Below are 22,159 nucleotides of genomic sequence, written 5' to 3'. Positions count from 1 at the left end.
TTGAAAGGTAAGCAAGTGGAAAGTGAGTGGGCACAAAATGTCTGTGTACATTAAAGATGTGTTTTCTCAGAGAAGCGCAGATTTCAGTTTAATACATGCTGGAGTGCAGCAGCTCCCATGCTGGCCTGTGTGAAATGAGACGAGAGGCTCAGCTCTTGCCTGGGGAGAACTGCGCTTGTTATATAACATTATATAACAAGCCACTACAAGATGCTTTCTGATTGAATAACCATTCAGGCAGAGCGTGTCTGAAGAAACTGGATACGCTTATTAAATACAGGAAAAATAATATACGCTTTTGCAAGGGGACATAATATTAATAAAATATAGGTATTTAAGAGGTAAAAGGTAAAATAAGGGCAAAGAGGGGGTAGCTGATTATCACCCTTTACAAAACTTTAATAATACACTAAAAGCATATCAGAAAATCGAAAAAACAATACTGAATGAACATTTTGATTTATCATTTTTATCTCTCCTTTTTATGATGTTTTTACTTTAAAAAATTGAAATCACCCTTTTTTTATTTTTATGCAACCAGTTTTGGAAATGCCAATTGTTAAACTATTCATTTTTTAGTTAGAACCATTGTACCAGCATACCAGCACAGGAAAGACCCATAGTTTACAGTCCTTTGAAATATACACATCAACTGCATATTTATACTGAGTAGTTCAAGTACTGTAGGTAGCTGCGTCAGCATGCGTAGGCTGCAAAGCCTGAAGAAAGCTCCACAGTTGAAACATTGAGTTTCCTTTCTTGTTTACTTGTTCCTTTGCATATTTATACTCCAGGTCCTAAAGCTCAGGCAGCAAAGTTATGCATTAGATGGAGGTGAGAGTCAGTACTCACTGATTACACCACTTTAACATACTGTAACTCACTATAACAACATAGGCAGCCAGCAAAGCTGACTGATTTCAGACTCTTCCAAACCTGGCATTGCTCTGCCAGATACACTATGTTCTTCTGTATTCACAACTGGCTAATAACCTATTCCAGGCTGAAACAAGCATTTGTTGTGATACTAGCTGAAATATGTGACCCAAGCAAAAGGTTATGTAAAACGCTGATATAGAGCACCTGATATTGTAAGCACTGGCCAAATGTTGGGAACCTAAACCCAATGTGTTTAGTGCCTCTCTACATGGCAAGCACTGCACTATTTGATTGGCTTCAGGAACAGACTTTCATCGCCTTCATTGGCCAGAACAATGTTCGGCTGTCACTCCAGTTGAAAATAGTAAAACCAGTAGAACCTGCAGTTCAATTCCACACACTATTAACCACATACTGTAGAGTGCATGTAGCAGATTTCACTCAAACAATAGTAGGAGATTAGGCTGAATAGATTTATGCTGTTCTTGCTACTTACAAAGGCTCAATACACTATTCAATAATTTTCCTAATATTTTGGCCAGGGCCTGTATCCTTTTTTTAATTAAGTTCACAATGTTTTCGGATTTACAGATCATCCCTATGAAGAGCACATACAGCACACACATTGGTTATACAGTACAAAATTGAAAAACATCAAAACAAAAATTACATTTTAAAAATCTGCTTTAATTTCCTTTCAGCCGATAGAAGAAAAACAAAATGTTGCAATATAATTGGCAGTGACAAAGCAAACCATCATTCTTAACATAAGGACAGATTTTTTTATGATTTACATCACCTCAGAGCTCTTCAGCATAACAAATATGAATTTAGAAAATTCCCTCTAGATCTGTAGCAAACACAAAGATAAGCTAAATCCAAGTCAAACTCCTTTTCTAAGACAATGGTATCTCTGCAGAGACAAGTAATGCTTCCTAAATTATAAATTGATTGGGAGGTTTATCAAGGCTATAGCTTTACACTGGCATAAAGCTCCGTGGTAACACTTTCATTTTTTAAATGGTTCACAGTTTCATCTTCCTAGATTACATTAACATCTACAGCACGTAATAAGAGACAGTATTTCAAAGAACTGATAACTGCATGTTTTTCAGCTGAAGTGATGGAAACAATTTTTTTTATTTATTAAAGTTTATCACTAAAGAGGTGTAGGTTTGCACATAATTCATCGGAATTAATATAGATTTTCTTAGTGTCTTTGTGGCTTATTACATTTACTGTATATGCGATAAAACAATTCAATTTATCCTGTGGCTGAAATACAAGTAAAACAAAATTAATTTTCTTCATGCTTTTTTTCTTACAATTATAGCACTAATTTTCGAACTCTACAGACACTTGATAGTCCCTATCACTCAATAGTTTACAGTCACATGATAAGGGAATGAATACAAGCTACAATAATGTTTATGAATCAGACGAAGCATCAGTCATACTGTAGCTTAGACTGCTATGCAGTGAACAAAAGAATCCTAAGCATTGATGCACTTTGAAAAGTTCCACATTTCTGGACAAATGAGGTTAGTAAACGCAATCAGGAGCTACAAATATAAGAAAGGTTACTATTGGGAGGAGGCCATTTGGGTCTTCTAGGCTATCTGGAATTTTGTAGTTAATTGATCCAAGGATCTCATCCCACTGTTGCTTGAAAGAAACCAGGGTATCGACATCAACAACAAAGACTGACTGCTTGCTCCATACCCCCTCAACCCTTTGAGGAAATAAGTGCCTCCTGTTTTGGGTTTTAAATGTAGTACTTCCAACTTCCAAAAAGAATGCAAGGCATTGGATATTCAACAGCCAAGAAATTAAGACATTTTAATTAACATACTGTATATGCCAGCAAGAGATGTGAATGGCGATTGAGATTTTAATGAAAGTTAAGGATGGCAGCCAACAAGTAAACTCTGCTACTGTAACTCAAAATATCACAACAAAAATTAACACCTATATTAGACTGGAGAGCAATTTGGGCATCTAGATAGCCCGAGCAATGAAGGACAAGCATATCATGTCAACCTTTCCAAGATTAACCAGGAGCGACTGTTTCAATTTAAACCAACAGTCATCTAAAGAGGGCATTATTCTAAAATAAAATATTGAGCCATGTTATAAGAAAAAAAGCAGACTATGTATCACAGCTTCAGGTCTATCCAGTAAAGAGAGAAATTTGTTGAGCAAGTGAAAGCTTTGATGTTCTTCAGAATTTGAGCAAGTATGTCCAGTTCTGGGATTCATCATATTAATTGTGTCGATTCTTCAGACCAATATTGGTTATACCTTGCATAAGGAAAAGTTTAGAACTACACTATTTGTCATGCATGGGTGAATGAGATTGGGCAGACTTTCTATTAGACTGGTTGTCTTCCAATTAGGCAGACAATCTAGCTCTTAATCAGCTCCAAAGGTGATTACAGTATTTAAGGTAGTTTTCCCCCACTGATCAGTACTTTGACATTTGACCAAAGCGACTTATCCGCTTTCCAAAAATAAAAGCTTTTTTCTCAGATACGTCTTAGAGTACTGATCCAGTGGACACTCAGCTTCATCCTAGCTAACAATTACCAGCCTCCCAATCTGCTCAATCCGTTGATTTCCCCCTTTTTTCTCTAGCTGGTTTCGCTGTCATTTTTCAAAAACACCCCCATTCCCCCTTTACCAGCGCTGAAAACCAGTCAGCTTTTTTTCCCGCTGGACTTCAGCTATCACTCAGCTCACCCAGCTACCTCACATCTCTATTCACCAGCTTCATTCAGCCTGCCTGCTTCTTCTCTCATCATGATTCACACACAACACAGCCACTCTCTCTCCAAGCCTCTCCAGAAAACCTCAAAGAGCACTCCGAGTTCTGTGCTTGGGCTTCGGCCTCTCATCTCACTGAAGCTCTATTTAAGAGCAGCTGCAGCATAACCGTATTAATCTGATTCATGACATGTCAGTGACATGAGCAGTTCAAGAAAACCCATGATCTTTCAAAATTGACCAACAATGATCTTTGTTACTTGCTAGTTGCTAATTGATCCAAGGATGTCAACCGTACTGTATGTTTCTGCGTGGTGCATCCTGATTTCATGAGGCAATGACTTGGATCATCTCAAATAAGCAATATGTGGACTATATGACTAAACCTAAACTCACGAGTTCCTTATTTTGACTGACAATGCTTTTTCCTGTGAGTTACCAATTGAAATTCAACCACGGATAGTCTGATTCATCTGAAAAGGCCAACAACAGTGGCATATGTTGCGTGTTATGTTGAGCTTTGATTTATAGGCTCAATGATTCACCATAAGCAGCTTGTTTGATCCAGCACATTGTGAATCAGGATGATGAAGAATCTTTTTAAAGACATAATTTTAAACATACTTATTAACATAAACATAAAGCAGCTCTATGCCTTGCACTTACAAAGGTGCAGGAAACATGGGTTAAGTCATTAGTGTAACAAAATTTTAGTTTCTGGAAATTTACATTTCACACTTGTCGTACAGCTTCAGAATATCAAGCTGGATAAGTATATTCTCAAATATACAAAAGTAACACAGGGAAATTCACAGTTGAGTGAAGAGTACCAGTACTTTGAAGAGAAAAACAGTGCTTACATATTTATACTTTTTACAAGTTTTTATGACTTTTAAATAACTGACCATTCATATTTTTATATTATTGGACTGTACATCTACTAATTAGGAATCAGCAGTTGTTTTAAGATATGGCTCTTCTGTAATGAGTCTTGTTCCCACAGTGGGAGAGAATGAGATACATACTGTATACATGCTCCGCCAACACACCTAACTGCAGAGCCATTTGTGATTTCATTCACTGCATGCCACACAGTGCACAACAGCAGAGGAAGCGCCATACATAGGACTTGCACCTCTCTGCCTGATGTCAGTTACTCAGGAATATGGAGTTGCTGCATGCAAGAAAACTGATTAGCTGGGCCAAAAAATCCTAATTGAATCCACATAATATTCAAAATAGGCAATGTTGTGACCCTGCACGGGGACCCTCCACTCACAGTCCCCCTTGATATCTTCATGACCTTTTCTTTTTAAAAGTTGTTTTAATCTTCCAGAAACAACATTCTAAGTTTCTGTTCAGTATCTTTAACTTAACTTAATGTGACAAAACACAAGGTAAAAACAAGTTAGCTTTTCATGCTCGTAGGCAGAAATTCTAGGAGATTCCGAAGGATTTTTACAATAGAACTCAAACCAATCAATAAAATTTCTAGGTTCACATAGTACTGTGACGATAAATGATTATTTCTGTTTTCTAGTATTTGTAAGGTGACATGACAGTGCCAGCGTCACGATGTGAATCCCTCCCCCTTAAGGGCTCTCCGGCTCTTTCGCATTTCACCTGATCTCCTGCAATTGCCTCCTGTTCCAGTCTGCCCTTTAAAAGCCAGACGCTCCCACTGTTCCGGGCTCAGTATTGGAAGATGGATGCCACAAGGTTTGCCTGTTTTCCGGATTGTCTGAAGGCAAGCCTTTTCCCCGGCGTCCTGACCATCTGCGTCCGGGGCTTGGAGAGCCTGGCCCCGTACCCTTTTTTATTCCCCCGACCCTTCACCAGATCCTGTTCCGGCTTTTAACTTAATTTGTCTTTGTCTTGGATTGATCACCTGGCTTTGGACATTTGCCTACCCATGGATTTCCCTACGAACACCCTTTGGACTTGTTTGCCTGGACCTTGCCCCCCGAGCACCTTCATCACGCCCCCCCTGTTCGTCTACCAGCCATGATCCTTGTCTCCTCCCCGTGTCTGTTCACTCCCTTCCGGACTGGGCTGTCCACATAGGGTTCTGAAAGATGCTACGTGACAGCTAGCATCTTTCAGAACCCTAAACTACTGTGGGTTATCAGAGATTCCAAATAAAAATGGACACAATGAACCTGACATTAAGCTGTAATTAAATTGTAACAAAAGCGTGGTTCTTGATATCTTCCCTAGTCGTAATTCAGGCAACCTTTGCCTACTACTGCTGCTTTAAAGTGAAGATGTCCTAAGAATTTTACTTAAAATCTTGATAGACTGGCAAAGATAGAGTAACGATCATTTATACTATAGATTTATTGTTAAAGGTTTGTGTGTCCTATATTTATTTTTTAGATTTGAAAATGGACAATTAGCATTATACTGTCTACATTACATATTGTACATAACAAAACTTTGTAAGTACTGTACCTATGGTATTGGACATTTTCTCTCAAGGGGTCTATTAAATCCATGAACACATACTGTGACAATTACAATTATAAATTTTGTGTAGCATGAAATGACGAAACCACTGCAGTAAAAGTCTACTTTAAGGGCTGTTAGTTCAATAACCACATGGATAATCTCATCTACAAAGCATCTTGCGATGTCGGCCTCATTTCCTATGAGAAAGAAACTGAAGTGGGGAATCCATAATAGGACCACACAAGGAGTCCTGTCAAAAAAACTTGTTCTGCAGGCAGTAGTAACCACACGGAGCAAAATCTTTTCAATTTAAATCATCAAACCATTTTAGTGAAAATGTCATATTTTTCTTCTATTGTCCTTTCTCCAGTGAAATGCTCAGCGTTACAAGGCAGGAAACGTCTCATACCTGCCGAGCTCTTCTAGTCTACATTAGGCGAATGAATGCACACAAAGAGATGGAAGTACACCTGCTGTTGCATAACAGTCTGAGCTATTTCATATTTTATGTATCAGCCAGTGCTTAGTACCAGACATTTTGTGCTTTACCCTATATTCAGTAAACTTTCTAAATACATTTATCATTAAAACCTTCAAATGTATTTAAAAACATTCATTTGTTTGCTTCACTGACATTATATAAGAATCTGAAACTGGCAATAACTGAAATGGATGATGTTAACACACATTGGTGGCCTTATTTCCATCCTTGAAATATCCAGAATTTTGCCAAGGTTTGTGTAAGTGGAATTACAAAGGAACATTCTGGCATTTACCAAACAACTGAAGACAAAGCTGCACTGGAAATTGAGAACACTTTTGACCTGAGGCATATTCAACCTCAGAGAAGCTTCAGGATAACAGATTTCACCTGTTACGACCATTAAAAAAAGATTAAAACAAACTAACCTATGAGAAAAATCATTTTCAACATTGATCATACTTGAAAGCATGTTAACTGGAATATTTTAAAAATATTGCTTAGGAAAAATCAAGTAAAAGAGAGAAATTTCAAAGGCTTCCATATACTATAATGCTGTTATTAATACTTGAATGAATAGGTTGGCTTTACATGACAAATAAGCTCTCCTTAAAGGACTTATATAACTATGCTATACAGAGCAGTATTAGTATAGCTACTGTATACTGTCTGCTCCATAGTTATTAGTCATATTTTGCATTGTGTTAAAACTACATATTGCCTTATGGATATATTGGAGCAATTTTAACACAAAAGACTAAGATTACAAAAACATAAAAATCCATTCAGAAAAGCATGCTTTCAGATTCTTAGTCACATTTTTGTTTAGCAACAGATATACTGCATTTTCCACACTTTGAAGATGTATGCCAGTGTTCCAACAGCCCCCCCTCCTCCCACCTCCATTGAGTTTCCAGCCAAAGAACTAAGTCTTTATAGAAACAGGCAATAAACACTGGCTCTTAAAACATGATACAAGAAAGGCATGTTGCAAGGTTTGCATCTTTATATTCATTTTGTACACTATAAAGGTGTAGCAGAGAAAGGGAACTGCTAAAAAAAGTGCAGAATCTTGATCTAAATATTCACTGACAGTCCCAGCCAATGTAAGCTCTCAGCAGTGTACAAAAGATGATAACAGCTTTCTACACCAAGAAGGAAGAATAAAAAATGAAATGCATGCCTTTGCTATTTGTTTTCACTTTAATGAGAAAGATATTCTTACACAGAGACACTTGGAAGAAATGGACAGATGTAAAGTAATAGCTGCTCTGATAAATCAGGAAATTGCTTGTCCTCGTGTCCAATATCTTTAATACTGGAAGCAGCTAGATTCACAGCTGTGAAATTCAAATTAAACCCCAACAGGCAGATATGTCTAAGAGCACTCCGCTTGGCTCAGGTTTGTTCTGCTCAGGAGTTTTCCCCTTTATTATAATGAAAGATTTTTTTAACTAGAAGCAAAATTATCTCAAAATAGCAATAGTTGAAATTAATTACTGTACAGCACACATTAAAGTGACTTCAATCAAAAACAAAATCTATTAAAAGAGATAATGTTTCAGATATCTCCTTCTTTAAGATTACAAAGAAAAGGGATATCCCTTTTGAGTAATTATTAACAAAAAATGCTTACACAAATATCATTTTCAGATAATTTAAAATAATTCTAAAAGATTTATATTACAGAATTCTTAGACTTGTTTCTTGCTTGCAATTTAAATCTATTTCTTTGAATTGGATGACACTGACATTTTCACAGCATGCAACTCAAAACGGAACGCAAGAGTTGGCATGCAAATGCTTAGGCTTTATGAAAATATTGCTAAAGTTCTTCCTCAAAGTAACCACAATATCTCTTCATAAGGAAAGGATGTCTTACCTGTCTAAGCTCTTTGAAGTACCAGGAGAACCTGTTAGAGCCAAGTGTCTAATGTCCTTGTTTAGTGCATCACTCTGACTTTGGTCTCTCGGCTTCTGACTCAGTCGCTGTGCGAAACGGGCAATCTTGTTCTCTGTCCTAAAGGAACATCAAGAGAAAGTGCTCCTGAGATGCAATCGCATGCAACACAAAATTCAGGGATATATAATCCAGTATTCCAGCGAATCCAGCAATGCAGAGGAGATGCTCATGCATGGAGACAGCTGGGAGCACCTGTTTCCTTGGAGTCCGTTGCACGAAGATTTCAGCAGCATGCTTTCTTTCCTTTTTTTTCAATTCAGAAAAAACAGACCAACCAGCGGTAAATCTGCTATCACCAGAGATTCCCTTGTGAAAAGAAAAGGTGCTCAGGTAAACAGCTAATATAAAATAAGTCTAAGGACACCAGCAGCTTAGCTCCATTGAAACTACCAGCTTGATTCTCCAATCAATAACATGCAAATAAACTCACGACTGAGCCGACCTGCTCTATATTCCAGGAATGCTAATCTACTGCTCTTATTCACAGCCCTTATCTGTTCATAGCTGCTGCCTCTTCTAACAACAGCACAAGCAGAAACCACTCCAAGTGCAGTGGGACATTTGCAACATCATTTCCAAGCTTTAGACTGAGCAGTAAACCACTACAAACATTTTTTTTTATTAATAAATCAGACATCAAATTAAATCCCAGCCAGATCACACCTCAACATTGAGGGGGTCTAATGGAGATGTTTTTTTATGGCTTTTACCTGGTGACATTTGAGCGCAAATGTTCATCTTGGACATTTACTGTATACTGCCTTAAAATAGTATGAATTTATCTTACAAAGAAAGGGGTTAAAATGTCCTATGTTTTATATCTATCATCAAATATACAGATATCCAAAAAACAGATGATTTTATCTCTATTCTGTTTTTCAGTTTACTCTTCTGAACTAATTTAACATAAAAGCACCATTAAGTACCTAGCAACAGCATAAAACATAAAGTGGCTGTTAAGGTTAGAGTGATGATACTTCATCAACAAATATCCACAGCAGTTCTAAAAATTATGGCATATTTGGTACCCCTGTTTGACATTACATCAGCAATGCTTTACCACTTTCTAAAGTGAATGGAAAATAACAAGTCCTAGCCTTCCTTGGGTGCAGATAATTTTTAGAAAAGGACAGGCATTCATTCACAATTCAAATAACCTACATTTAAGAAAAGTCTCAGGATACACATGTGGATAAAATAAAAACTGTTCCACAATAACAATGTATAAAGCCATTAAAACTCATTAAATCTCAGTAAATTACAGTGTAATTCACAAGTAAGGAATAAGAAGATTGTACTACACCTGAGGGTACCAACATCCTTCTGCATACAAGTTTTTTTTTCATTGGAAAGGGAATGGAAATTTCTCTATTCAGATGGTGCCTTGCAGCACAGTAGGATTCTCTATTTTCCCTCCCCAGAATTAGATAATAACATTAAAAATGTTAGCCTGTAGTGCTAGGCAATTAGTTATATTAAACTTTTACTTAACTGAAAATTAAACCTCAGGACACATCAAAACATAAACACAATAGCCTGACTTGTGAAGCCACAGTGTATGTTCCAGTGATTGTGGGTGTATATTTGTAAATATCTACTGTATGTAAAATAATGCCTTTCCTTGTTTTATTTCAAGATATATACATGTGGCATGGTTATTGATTCTGCAACCTTTAAAAATCTCTCAAGCACACAAAGTATCTACAGTATATATTATAAATATTGAAAATTCTGAAGAATCTTCAGAAAACCAATACAGAACTGCATCATAAATAGAGTAACAACATTTAATTATCAGTCAGCCATATCTATATCCAGATGGATACGTTTAAAATAATTTCTCTTGCTCCATGATAGACAGTTATGCAACAAAAAGAAAAACTTCAAGGTCTGTTCAAGAGCCCTCATATAATGTAAGTATTTCTGCATGGTTTCACAGCATCTCAAAGCCTAGTCATACACTTCCTAATATTGATACAGAGTATTAGCCACATCTTCAAAGAAGCATTCCTTTGTTTGGTAGTGAATAAAACAGGGACACAGTTTAGCACGAAGAGCTAAAGGAAAACAATCATTTTAAATAATGTCAAGAGGAAATATGGCATTCTTTATTTACTGTGCAACTAGAATTTATGCTTTTTGAATCATCAACAGCATACAGATTTTAAAAAGGGCTTCAAACCAGAGAAGATATATTAATCTCATTTGGTTGCTTAAAGCTAAATGATTTAAGGTTTTCATGTAGTCATTTTTTAAAGGATTTCAGGGCACAAGCTTAAAGAATTATGGTTAGGTGAATACCCTCCCAACACATCCTTCATATGATGGTATACCTAATGTTCTTAGTCTTAAATGTACAGTACATCCTTTTAATTTCCATTTGTTTTTCTCACCTGTGTTTCACTTCTTTTTCAGTCTATTCAGTTGACTGGGTCAGTACCGTTCAGGATTTTGAATACTTGCTTTGTAATGCTCTTTGTTAAACACTAAAGTTCTTTCAGTTCCTCTGTCTTTGCAGGATATTCATTTAACCCCAATAATACCTATTCTTAAACTGATTAAACCATGCAAGCAATTAAAAAGCCAGTAATTGATACAAAGCTGTTATATATAAATGTATATAAAGCTGAAAGGGAAAGTCCAAGACCGGAAAGCGTGGCGAGAGATGGCCTATAGAATCGCCGAGAGTCGGATACGAGTGACCGGATAACATCATCATCATATAAATACATTTATACAAGTTGTTTCTGTCGTTTAACATTTTGTTTAATGTGTTCCAAGTTATAACCTAACTGTACATGTACTGTATATGATTTTGACATAGCACTGCACTCCTACAGCAAGCTAATGAGTACTCTGTGGCAGCGCAGATGGTTGTACCTCCAAAGGAATTCTCACTACCCAAAGCAAACCACATGGTCTCAGCTGCAGAGGGACAGCAGTATTACCAGCTGTGCCAAAAAGATTAACTTCTACAAGCACCACAGACCAGGGCAGAACACCCTGCTATGCACCCCATTCTCCTCTCACACTGGGTGAAAGGTATTCTCAGAAACAGAGGGTAAGCAACTAAAAATAAAACCTGTGACATTTGGATACCCTAAAAATTCACTCATTGCCTGATTCTCAGTAAATATCGCAGCTTGACAGAATAGAATGTTCCCTGGAGCTACTACTGACCCTGAAGAAAAACTCAGGAAAAAAATTATATACACTTATCTCTATAATATTACAATAAATACCTTTTCCTCATTTGTCAGATTATCCAAATTATTTAAAATAATTTAAGCATTTTTTTAAAATTGCCTTCTGGGGGGTAATGTTACAAGATACATATGAATGAAAACAGACACATGTCATTTTAGATTAATCTAGTATGCAGCAAATGTAATTTATTTTTTTAAATTTAATCAAACAGCCATTAAGAGAAATGTACATCCATAAAGAAAACAAGCAAGGGCAACAGAGTATGTTGTAAGTCAGCTGTACAGGAGTTTTTTGGTTGTCTATTTTAATGCTTGCTCAGCTGCTGAAAGTCAGGTCTAGGCTCCATTCAAAACCAATGGACCACCTTTAGTTTTCTGAAGAATGTGTTAATATTTCACCTAAGGACACATGGACATTTGTTTTTCTATATTGTTCGAAATTTCAGTTCAATTCAAATTTGTGCAAACCAACCATTTGCAAGTAAGGATATTTAATATTATAGTATATGATATCTTTCACAATCTTGTACTTCAGTGGTGAGATACAAGCATTATGAGTCATTCTGAAGCAACACACATCACTAGTAGGGCAACTGATGCAAATATTTTATGCTAAACATTAGTGAATGTCATAATGTGTATTATGATGTGTTGGATTTACTGCCTGTTTTGTTCTTTATTACAGTTATTACAGTACATACTGTGTGATGATGACTTGATCATTTCTAAACTATACTGTACCAATTAGTATATGATGAGGTACTCGTGATTATGCAGTGTGTATCATATTTGTTATATATCATGTGAATGAAGATATACATGTATTATAAAAGATAGAAACTTTTAAAAGGACATACTTGGAACTCCCAGTTACTGTAAGTGTGAATAACAGAGTTTATATGAAAACATATCTGTAAGATATTAAAGTGGTTAGTGAGTCTCTTTATGATTATGATTAATTATCATTTGTCCATTTTATCACAAAATCTTCACCTAAAAAATCCCTGTAATACAAATGATGACCGTCTGCTTAAAGTGTTAATATTTTAAGAATTATATGGCATTGATTCTTCTATAATCAGAGAAAACAGAAAGGCTAATCCATTGATCTACTTCTTTTTTCATTTCTTAACATCCCAAATTTACTCACACTAAACATAACTTCACTGTGTTATCCAGAAAGATAAAATAGTTTATGTACATTTTTTTAAATAGGCAAAAAAATGTCTAGACGATTTATTTTAATGGTGAATACTTGTGCACAATATTGTTTTGTCTTCAGATTCAAGCTGAACTGAAGTTTTCTAGGTAAGCCTTTCTTTCACTTCATTAATAAAATTAGTTTGATATAAAATTTATAACATTAATTATAATAAAAACTATAATGGTTGAACTTCTGCAAACAGAACAACCCATTCTATGATTCTGGTTGAGCAACTGGTTACCAACATATTATGGATTTTTTGGACATTTTCATTCAAACTAGTTTAGAGAGACTATGAGGTGACTACTGACTGCATCGATAATGCTACAGACACACTTAGAAAAGGATCTCAGTTTTGCTTGTAATCTGAAGGACAAAGAACAAGGTGGATCAGCAACAAGCTCAGGCTAACACAAAGTGCGTCACAAGCAAAGTCAAATCTTGAATCACTGGACCACTCTCTGTGTTCTGGAACATAATGTGAAAATGAGAAGACAATACAGTGATCAGGAAATGTAATTAAAGAATCATATGCCTACACATTACCTCACATATGATGCTTTTAAAGTTACTGCAAAATATATTCTAAGGTTTTTATGTTTAAATGATACCAGCATGACGTGTGTTTTTTCACAACAAGCATTAGATCTAAAATCATTACAATCTAGCCTGTACAGAAATCTACCTTTCTAATGACCTTTTCATCAGCACAGCTATCAGTACCAAGTGCTTATTCTGCCATTTTCAAAGAACTGTCCATTTGTAAGGAGACTAAAGAGTTGCAGGCAGGGTCAGTGCAGAAGATACAGAGAACACAGTGTTCACTGTATTCTTGTTGTCATTGTAGTTGTCATCTAGTTCTTTAGAACTACACTCTGACAGTAGTCAAACACAGCCACCATCAAGTTTAAAAATAGCAATTTTTCTGTTTTTTTAAGGACACCTTTGTCTTTGAACAGAAATAACATTGATCATTGATTGAGAAATATAGCACACAAATATTGGATTTTAACAACCATAACACCATACCAAAAAACATGTTCTGAGTTAACCGATTTTCTAACTGAGGAAGAAACGACAACGACAAACGAACAAGCAGGACATGTATATTTGGAAGATTTAAGAAATCTCTCATGATAGAACAAACAGCTGTGACAGTGTCATTCATATTCTGGAAATAACCAACTGGGCTACAGAGTCTGTGTACAGGGAGAACATACATACAAGTGTATGGTAATGGTACAAGAGACCATCTCTAACATTAATGAACTATATTTGGGTATCAAAAACTCATTTAAAAATGCAAATTATCTTCCATTTATTATGTAACCTGTTATTAAAACTGGAATACAAGAGGTAAGTGAACATTATTCATAAAGCACTCAGTACTCGGTACTCAGCACTCACTAAATGCTACTTTGTTTTTTTTAACCCAATTTTTTTAAATATCCCGTTTTATTACATTGATTTGGGATATATACATTTCCCCTTAAACTAAATAGAGGAAGGTTATCTTGTTCCAGGTTTTAAACACAATACATTCCAGTTCTGGCCAGATTAAATCTTACATTCAATATAGGTTTTGAATAAATTAGCATGAGAAGTGCTCACATGTACAGTAAATTGCAGTAAATATGATACAAAAATGTGTCCCTTTGTTACTTTAGTGTTTATTGGATTTTATGGGTTTGGTGTTAACAGCATCTTGGGACAGCAATTATGTCCAGGATGGCAAGGCTGCAAATAAAGTACAAAAATGTATAAACGGTCTTAAATGAACACTGCATCTTGCGATTCTATATCGAAGCAGTACTCAATGAACTTCTCCCCCTGCTTATCAAGGCCAATGCATGTGGGACAACAGCATGCACAGCACACTACATTGGGATCAAATTGTTTTAATTGGTACATTTAATTGTCATTAAGTATTTATCACTTGGCTGAAATCAACAAGGATTGTAAAGTAATATCAGTCAAGAGTTTGGTGATGGGTACATTATCAAATTTTATGGCAGAAGGGAGTAAAAAACAGTGAATCAGTGAACTGCATTCATTTTATTCCTCAGAAAAGTACTTTTTCCGAATCTACTCATTGTTTCATTTCTGTCAAAATGAGTGAAAGAACAGTTCCCTTGGCAGCGATGATTCTATAGTAATAGTGTTACTGGGGGAAACCTCAGAACAATACATCTTTGTGGCATTCAGAAGAACAGCAAATTAGATGGTCACATTAACAATGCACATTTACTGTAGGAGCACATACAGTACACTGCAATACCAGGAATTATGAGTCTGCTTCTGAATTATTGCCTTTTAACATTTTGGAACATACAAGATATAATAGTAATGCAGTATTTTAAGTTTTTTTGTTGCCAGAAATTATTTCGATAATGGGAAAAATGATCATGCATAAAGTAAGCCTATATATTACATTTCAGACCACCCTTAAACTGCAGCCAAATCTTCAGTCATAATGTAAAGAGAATTTTGACTTGTCACTGAGCAGAAATAATGGAAAGATCTCCATACTGGCTTTGATTAAGTATCAACTGGCACAGACTTCATTCATTTTTTTGCGTGTAGTATAGAGAAGCTAATATTCACACGTTCCAATTAAAATAAAACTGCAACTCATTATTTACAGATAGCGAATGCAGAAACACCAAGAGTAAGAGTGTTGAAGGGAGGCAAGGAATAATACTTCTGCACAAAATGCCTAAAATGATGATGATTTAAACTAAAGAGATTCTATTCTACATTCTACATTGTTTAGTGTATTGCTGTCTTAGTTTTAGTATGTGCAGCTATAGCCTGTGAATCAAAGGTTTCCATTTAAAAAATGTTCCCCAAAATTCATTTTTGGAGCAAAATAAAAGTAATTACCATCATTTCATCTTTTTGTGATTCATATATTCCATTGATGAGGGTTTTGAGCTCAATGAAAGCAAAGGCACTGTTACCGCATTCACAACACAATACAGCCTGTGAGGTTTATTGAGATTAGTGGAGTTCTTGTGTTACCATGGTTCCCATTCACTACTTGTTCAGAAAAGCACTATCAGTCCCTTTGCCCTAATAGAAGCCTTGCTAATTGAAATGGATGCAGAATTATTTATTCCAAGTAAATCAACAGTTAATTTGTGTGTAGAGGTCAAGGAAACAACAGTCACATTTCTTCCATTTATAAAATGCAGATGCCATGACCTTAATAAATAAAAATCAGAATTGGAAATTGCAAGTTCTAATCAATAAGATGACTGTTTTCTATAACATGCTAAACTCACCAAGCTTCCATCTAGTTTAATATCCAGCAGTATTTAAACCTACTGTACCTAAAATTGTCATAGTAAAATGGTATGTGTATTTTTCCCTTTAATTTGTTAAGGCAGAAAACATTTTATTAAAAACAGGAGAGTTAGAGAAGTGCACTCACATCATCATCATTATGATCATCATCATAACCATCATTGTCATTTTCATTACTGACTGCCAGCTATTAAGCTTACAACAGTGAACCAGAAAACGCTTCCAGGCTGTCCTATCTGATGTCATCCTGGATGCTCCAACCACTGATCTCTGCTTAGACTAAAGAAGGGACCAATTTGATCAATTATATACTGCATATTGTAGAACAATTGTAGAAAAATTAACTACACAGTCTCCTGTGTAAGGTTGGTCTGTTTATACATCTGTGACTCCTTGCCCAACCACCATTAACTCAAAATTCCTTTGCATATACACACAGTATATAACAGAGCTTACAGAGTATTCAAAAACTGTGCATTTTGTTCAAAACAAGGAAACTTGAAAAAAAACAAAGGCAGAAAGGAGAGTTCAAGGCCTTAAACAGGAATCACAAATGAAGGCTGACATCAACTTCATTTAAAAAATATCTGGCCTGCAGGAGTCAGCCCTATTCTCCTCCTATCTGGTGTTTTGCTTTCTATTCTAGTGCTGAGAACTTCCTTGGTGTCTTTTGTGTGCATTCACAACTTGTGTATTTAGAGATAACCCTCTAGCATACTCGCCTGAGGTCCTGACCAACGAGGGTTACTATGACGATGGTTGATGAGATGGTGTCTTGACCAAGACTGCATCAACTAATTGTCTTAAACAACGAGAGAAACCACACTCCGTTTTTGCTCTTTAGCAACACATTTCCAGCTCAGTTCAAGGCCTTGTAAACCTCAGCATCACCGAACTGGAAGAGCAGGCATTGCTGCAGCATGCAGTAAAATAAAAGCCACTATTGCCCTCCTTCCCCCTCTTTATTCAAACACTTTAATCAACTGAAAGCATGACATTTGAGTCAGCCTGCTCATTCCCTATTTATTTATAAAGTCTAAATTTGAATGATCCTGTTTTTATTTTTGTGTATTTTTAATTACATGAAAGAATAGAGTCTGCTTACTTTAAAAGGTCAACAGCTGAATACAGCGTGGTTAAATAAATAGAAAAAGAAAACCAATATTTTTAAAGCAGTTCTGTTAACATAAACCAAAGCTGCCAATGTAACAGAATTGCTAAGACAGTATAGTTTATTAAGGAGCATTTAGAAGTAAACTTTATACCATCACAAAACCTCATTGATAATCACTGAAGTGTCATCATTGGGATACATTGGTTATAACTGCCAAAGAGACGTAGATTACAGCTTAAGCCTACCATTCCTAAAGTACATCTTTTGTAAGTAAAACTACAAAAAATACAGTTGTTAAAACAAAACTTATGTAAGACCACCTCAATATGATATAAATGTACAAATGTACAAATTGTGTATGTGTATTGCCAAATTTTTAACCATTATTCCTTTTACTTTATTCTTGTACTAAAACTGACCTTGTAAAACATTCTGATCTACAGCTCAGCTAAAACAAAATCTTCCTGAAATATTCATAGTATGAAAGAATATACTGTAAGGAAATTACTGCTTCCCCAGGAGAGACAGTGAAATAGAAGACATAGGCTTTATTCAGCTTTGCCAGGGTTACAGTGTGGTCAAAAATCACCCTTAACTGTCAGTATCCTACAGTATAATAAGTTAATTATTTCAACAAGGTGAAAATATTTTAGCCTTTATTATTTTGGAAGAGCACAACCTTTTACCAAACATACGACTGCACTTACAATCTCCTTCCCTATAATTGCACACCCTGTAGAAACCCCAGAAATAAAGACTGGAATTACCATAATAATAATTCTGAATTCTGAATGGTCAGGTCTGATAAGTAACTGAGAAAGATGTTAGTTGTGACCCAGAGCCTAACTAACATCTTCTGACAACGTGAAGGAAGAAAAGGTGATCTTAGAAATGAGAAAACAGGGTACTGACCTGCATAATGCTTTGATCTAGTGAAGGGCTCAGAATAAATAAGAGTAAAATGCTCAGATTAAGTTGATCCTCAGAAGTGAAGAAAGTTACCAAGTGCAGTCCTGCAAGAATCCCCTTTTCCCAAACTAGACAGTCTAAAAATTAGATTGTAATCCACTGGTTTTCCCCCTGAGCTCTTAGCAAAAGAATCACGTGAGATCCAGCACACTATAAAACAGGCAGCAGGCACAAAAGATGGCAAGTGTTTAATGACAGCTGAATTCAACACACAGAAGACAACCAAATTCCTAACTGGCTAGCTAAAAGATCACACATTTTTTAGATGTGCTGCAAAGCTCTGAATGCTGTATTTGCATAACAAAACTCTTTCAGACAACTTTCTTTAGAGATGTACTGAAGTCCCTCCAATCGTTGAGTGAATCTACTACAACAACCAGAAAAAACAACATTCTGTTTGCTTCAAATGTGCAACTTTCTTCTCTTTGTTTCTTCTTAGAGCAGGATACAAATACACCTTTCCATTAAACAATTTCATTGTTATCGAGAACATTTTAAAAATGTTGTGCAATGCTAGAAATTTTTTTTCAGAAAGCATTTCTATTTAAGTTTCTTGTCTAAGTTTGGCATTGTCAAACTGTCAAATAAAGACAGATACTAGAAAACTATGGCATGAGAGCTCTCTAGATGTTTCCGGTGCTTTTTGCAGATTTTTCGATTTTTCTTTTCGTTATCAATGACAACCTATAAACACAGGCATTTTTATGAAGCAAATTATTTTAAGATTATAATTCATTTTAACAGCTGAATAGAAGTTCTCATTTAAGATTTATACTTACAGTACTATAATTTTAAGTTGTCCAGTTCTTTCTCCGGGTGTGTACATATACATCAAAGAATATTTTGATGAACTATAAAAAATACCATATAAAATATATAAAACTATATAATTGATGAAAATTAATGTTTTGTTAGATGTTAGATGATACTTTTAACATGACTTGCTGTGTCAAAGCCCAGTACCAAATTAGAAAATAACAAAGACAATTTTGGGTATGGCGCTAAGTTAAATTCAAGGTCACAAATTTAATTTACAATTTCCCTGTCAGCAGCCACACTGCAGATCTGTTGCATAAAATAGAAATGGTTTGGCAATTATTGTGAATCATCCTGCCATTTCAGTGCAGATTGCCTGAGATAACAGTTGTAGGAATTACATATCAGCAGGTATTATACTCTCCACTTTTTATTTTTCTTTTGACTGGTAATGAAACTAAAAAACATGCTTCAGACTACACTAAAGTGGCTCAGTGGTGCAATTTAAAAAAAAAATAATTGCCAAGCAAATGTCTGTCACATGAGAAGTTTGATATAATGCTGGAAATGTTCCTGAAAAATCCATGGGTATGTTTTCACAACACATACATAAGTAGAAAAAATAAACTGCTTTAAAAAGACCACCAGATAGCAAACATAAAAATGTCATTTGAGATATCTGATATTTTATGATTGACACAACTGACTGACCAACACTCTCTAAGAAGAATTAAACCACAAGAAGACTAAATTAACTTTTTCTTTTATAAAATGATTCAGAAATTAAATGGTTCAGTGCTGTGAGGTTTTAGAGAAAACAAGAGACACTATGATTTTCAGCATGTTCAGTAATATAGTTGAAAAATTCAAAAGTCAATCAAAAGTGAGAAGTCATTTACTAGTCTATGCTGATATTGTACATTCTTGCTTTATATCTGCCTGACTGTTTTGCCTTATAATTACTTCAAAACAAGGAATGGAGTAACTGAAATCCAAGATGAGACAGTACCGTTTTGCCCTTGAGCAATCTACTTCACTCAAATTGTTCCAGTAAGATGCCCAGCTGTATGAATTAGTGCTAATGTAAGTAGAATTGGTAAATACATCAAACACAAACAGTATATATACAGTATATAACTGCAGAATAATCCTAATTGGTCATTGAATATATTCATTTTTTTATTGTACATGTTCCAGTGTATAAATTGTCAGTCTGGTGCAGGTACTGTACACTACTCCTTACAATTGAGTCCTATTTATTTTTTCTCCCACCAAGACATGAGCATTGATGAATGAAATGTGTGGAATGTTACCAATTCTAGATGACCGGCAACATTTTTTTTTATTATTATTATTTTTGCTTTAGCTGCATGCAGAAAATAATTCCAACCACTTATTTAACAGCATATACACTGTACAGTATTACCAATTTTCAGTTCATTCAATTGCACAACACACTCAGCAGCATTTAGAAAAGTCAGACAAATACTGAATAAAATGAATATTCTGAAGATACTTATTTAATGTAATTACAAGCTAATCAGGAGAAATGATGATTCCCATCTTTGCCCCTTATTCGTACAATACAGAAATGTAACATCTTAAAGGCACTCAAATGTGAACAAAACATATTGTGTAGTTTTTTTACTTTAGGTCAGATTAAATAAAAATGTTTTGAATTGCTTCATTGGATAAAATTAAATTGTTTTTTTAAATCTAACTGTTTTCTACCTCCATTTGTCCTAGGCACTTTAAAAATGTTTAGGACAATGTAAACTCAACAAGACAACCCTGTACCTCATGATATTAGGTTAAACCAAATCCAGGGGATTCTGTACATTTCACTATAACAAACTTCAGGCTGACATATCCAGGAGTACTTTGCTCTTTGGTGTATGGTGTTGTGAGGTTCTGAAGCCAAAGTTGCCCACACAAATCACATTGGTGGCATGACTCAGATAACAAATACTAATTTCTCTCAGTTTCTGAGGTTGCCGAGGAGAAGAAGGATGGATTTAGAGGAGAAGAATGTAAAAGAGCTCATTTGGCATCAAACCTGTTATAGAAGATGACATCATTCATCAGAAATCTGGATAGTATTGAAATTTCCTGTGGCAGGAAACCAGGCCTTTTGCAGTAGCAGAATTCTCTACTGTGTGAGGAGTGGTTTTGTAGTTCTAAAGCCTATTATTGTCCATAATCTGTTCTGATTGAATCCCATCATGAAAAGAGGAGTACCCATATCTGGTAAATAGTTTTACAAGTTTACTCAAAGGTGGGATATTAGTCTTACTGTAAACATTTTTCCTACTTGTGTTGTTGGTGCTGTGACTTGGATCACTGGGACTGATGTCTGTCTGTCACTGAGGTTGCTGTGGATTGTGGATAAGACATTTAGAGGGAGAAAATATTTCTTCAGTAGTAGGTAGTTTGTTACAGTAAAGTAATCATCTGAAGCTTGGAAGGCACTTCAAAAGTGTTCAGTCACATGACCAGTCTTTGCCAGCCTTTGTGCACTGTGCAGAATCAGGTGACTGAGATTTTAGGTAAAAATCACACATGAGACAAAAGTTTCCAATGGTAAATGGGTCATTGCAGCTAATGATTTACAAGAGACACCTGAATCATGGTACAACATAAAAGTCTACTGACCCCTGAGACCATGGCTTGCATAGTATAAAGCTATCCAATTCCCAGAAACTTAGGCCACACTATACAGTATAACCATCAACCAAGAGTTAAACAAAAGCCAATATTGACCTTACCAACAGTATAAAATAACATCCTTGCATTTCAATAACACCAGAATATGCACCTCCACAATGTATATTAATTTACTCAAAACATTAATACACTGATGCCTAAGGTCAGGAAGGACCTTACATTTATCAAGTTTACAGCTATGTCCTTTCAATTTGCTTAAATGTCTTATTGTCTTATTGGAAAGTATTGTACTATTTCATTAGTAAATACATGATCTCTTTCCATAATATTGTAAATGGAAGCCAAGTAAAATGAAGACAGATATAATTGCTATCTAAAAGAAGTGTAGAATTGAAACACTGAGAAT

General features: G+C 35.4%; 1 protein-coding gene across 2 annotated transcripts in view; it reads right to left on the bottom strand.

Annotated features, from left to right (window-relative positions):
• Positions 1-22,159, bottom strand: part of ankfn1a (ankyrin repeat and fibronectin type III domain containing 1a) — a 196,259-nt gene that overhangs the window by 56,247 nt on the left and 117,853 nt on the right. For both annotated transcript variants that reach the window (XM_088599653.1, XM_088599654.1), the window contains one exon: positions 8,454-8,591. In XM_088599653.1, coding sequence (XP_088455779.1) covers positions 8,454-8,591 — 138 coding nt within the window. The remainder of the gene's footprint in view (positions 1-8,453; positions 8,592-22,159) is intronic.

Source organism: Lepisosteus platostomus, chromosome 11, assembly GCF_059453375.1.
Source record: "Lepisosteus platostomus isolate fLepPlt1 chromosome 11, fLepPlt1.hap1, whole genome shotgun sequence".
In the NCBI taxonomy this organism is placed as follows: Eukaryota; Metazoa; Chordata; class Actinopteri; order Semionotiformes; family Lepisosteidae; genus Lepisosteus; species Lepisosteus platostomus.
The sequence above is the reverse complement of the archived record's forward strand: the minus strand, read 5'-3'. Positions and strand labels throughout refer to the sequence as shown.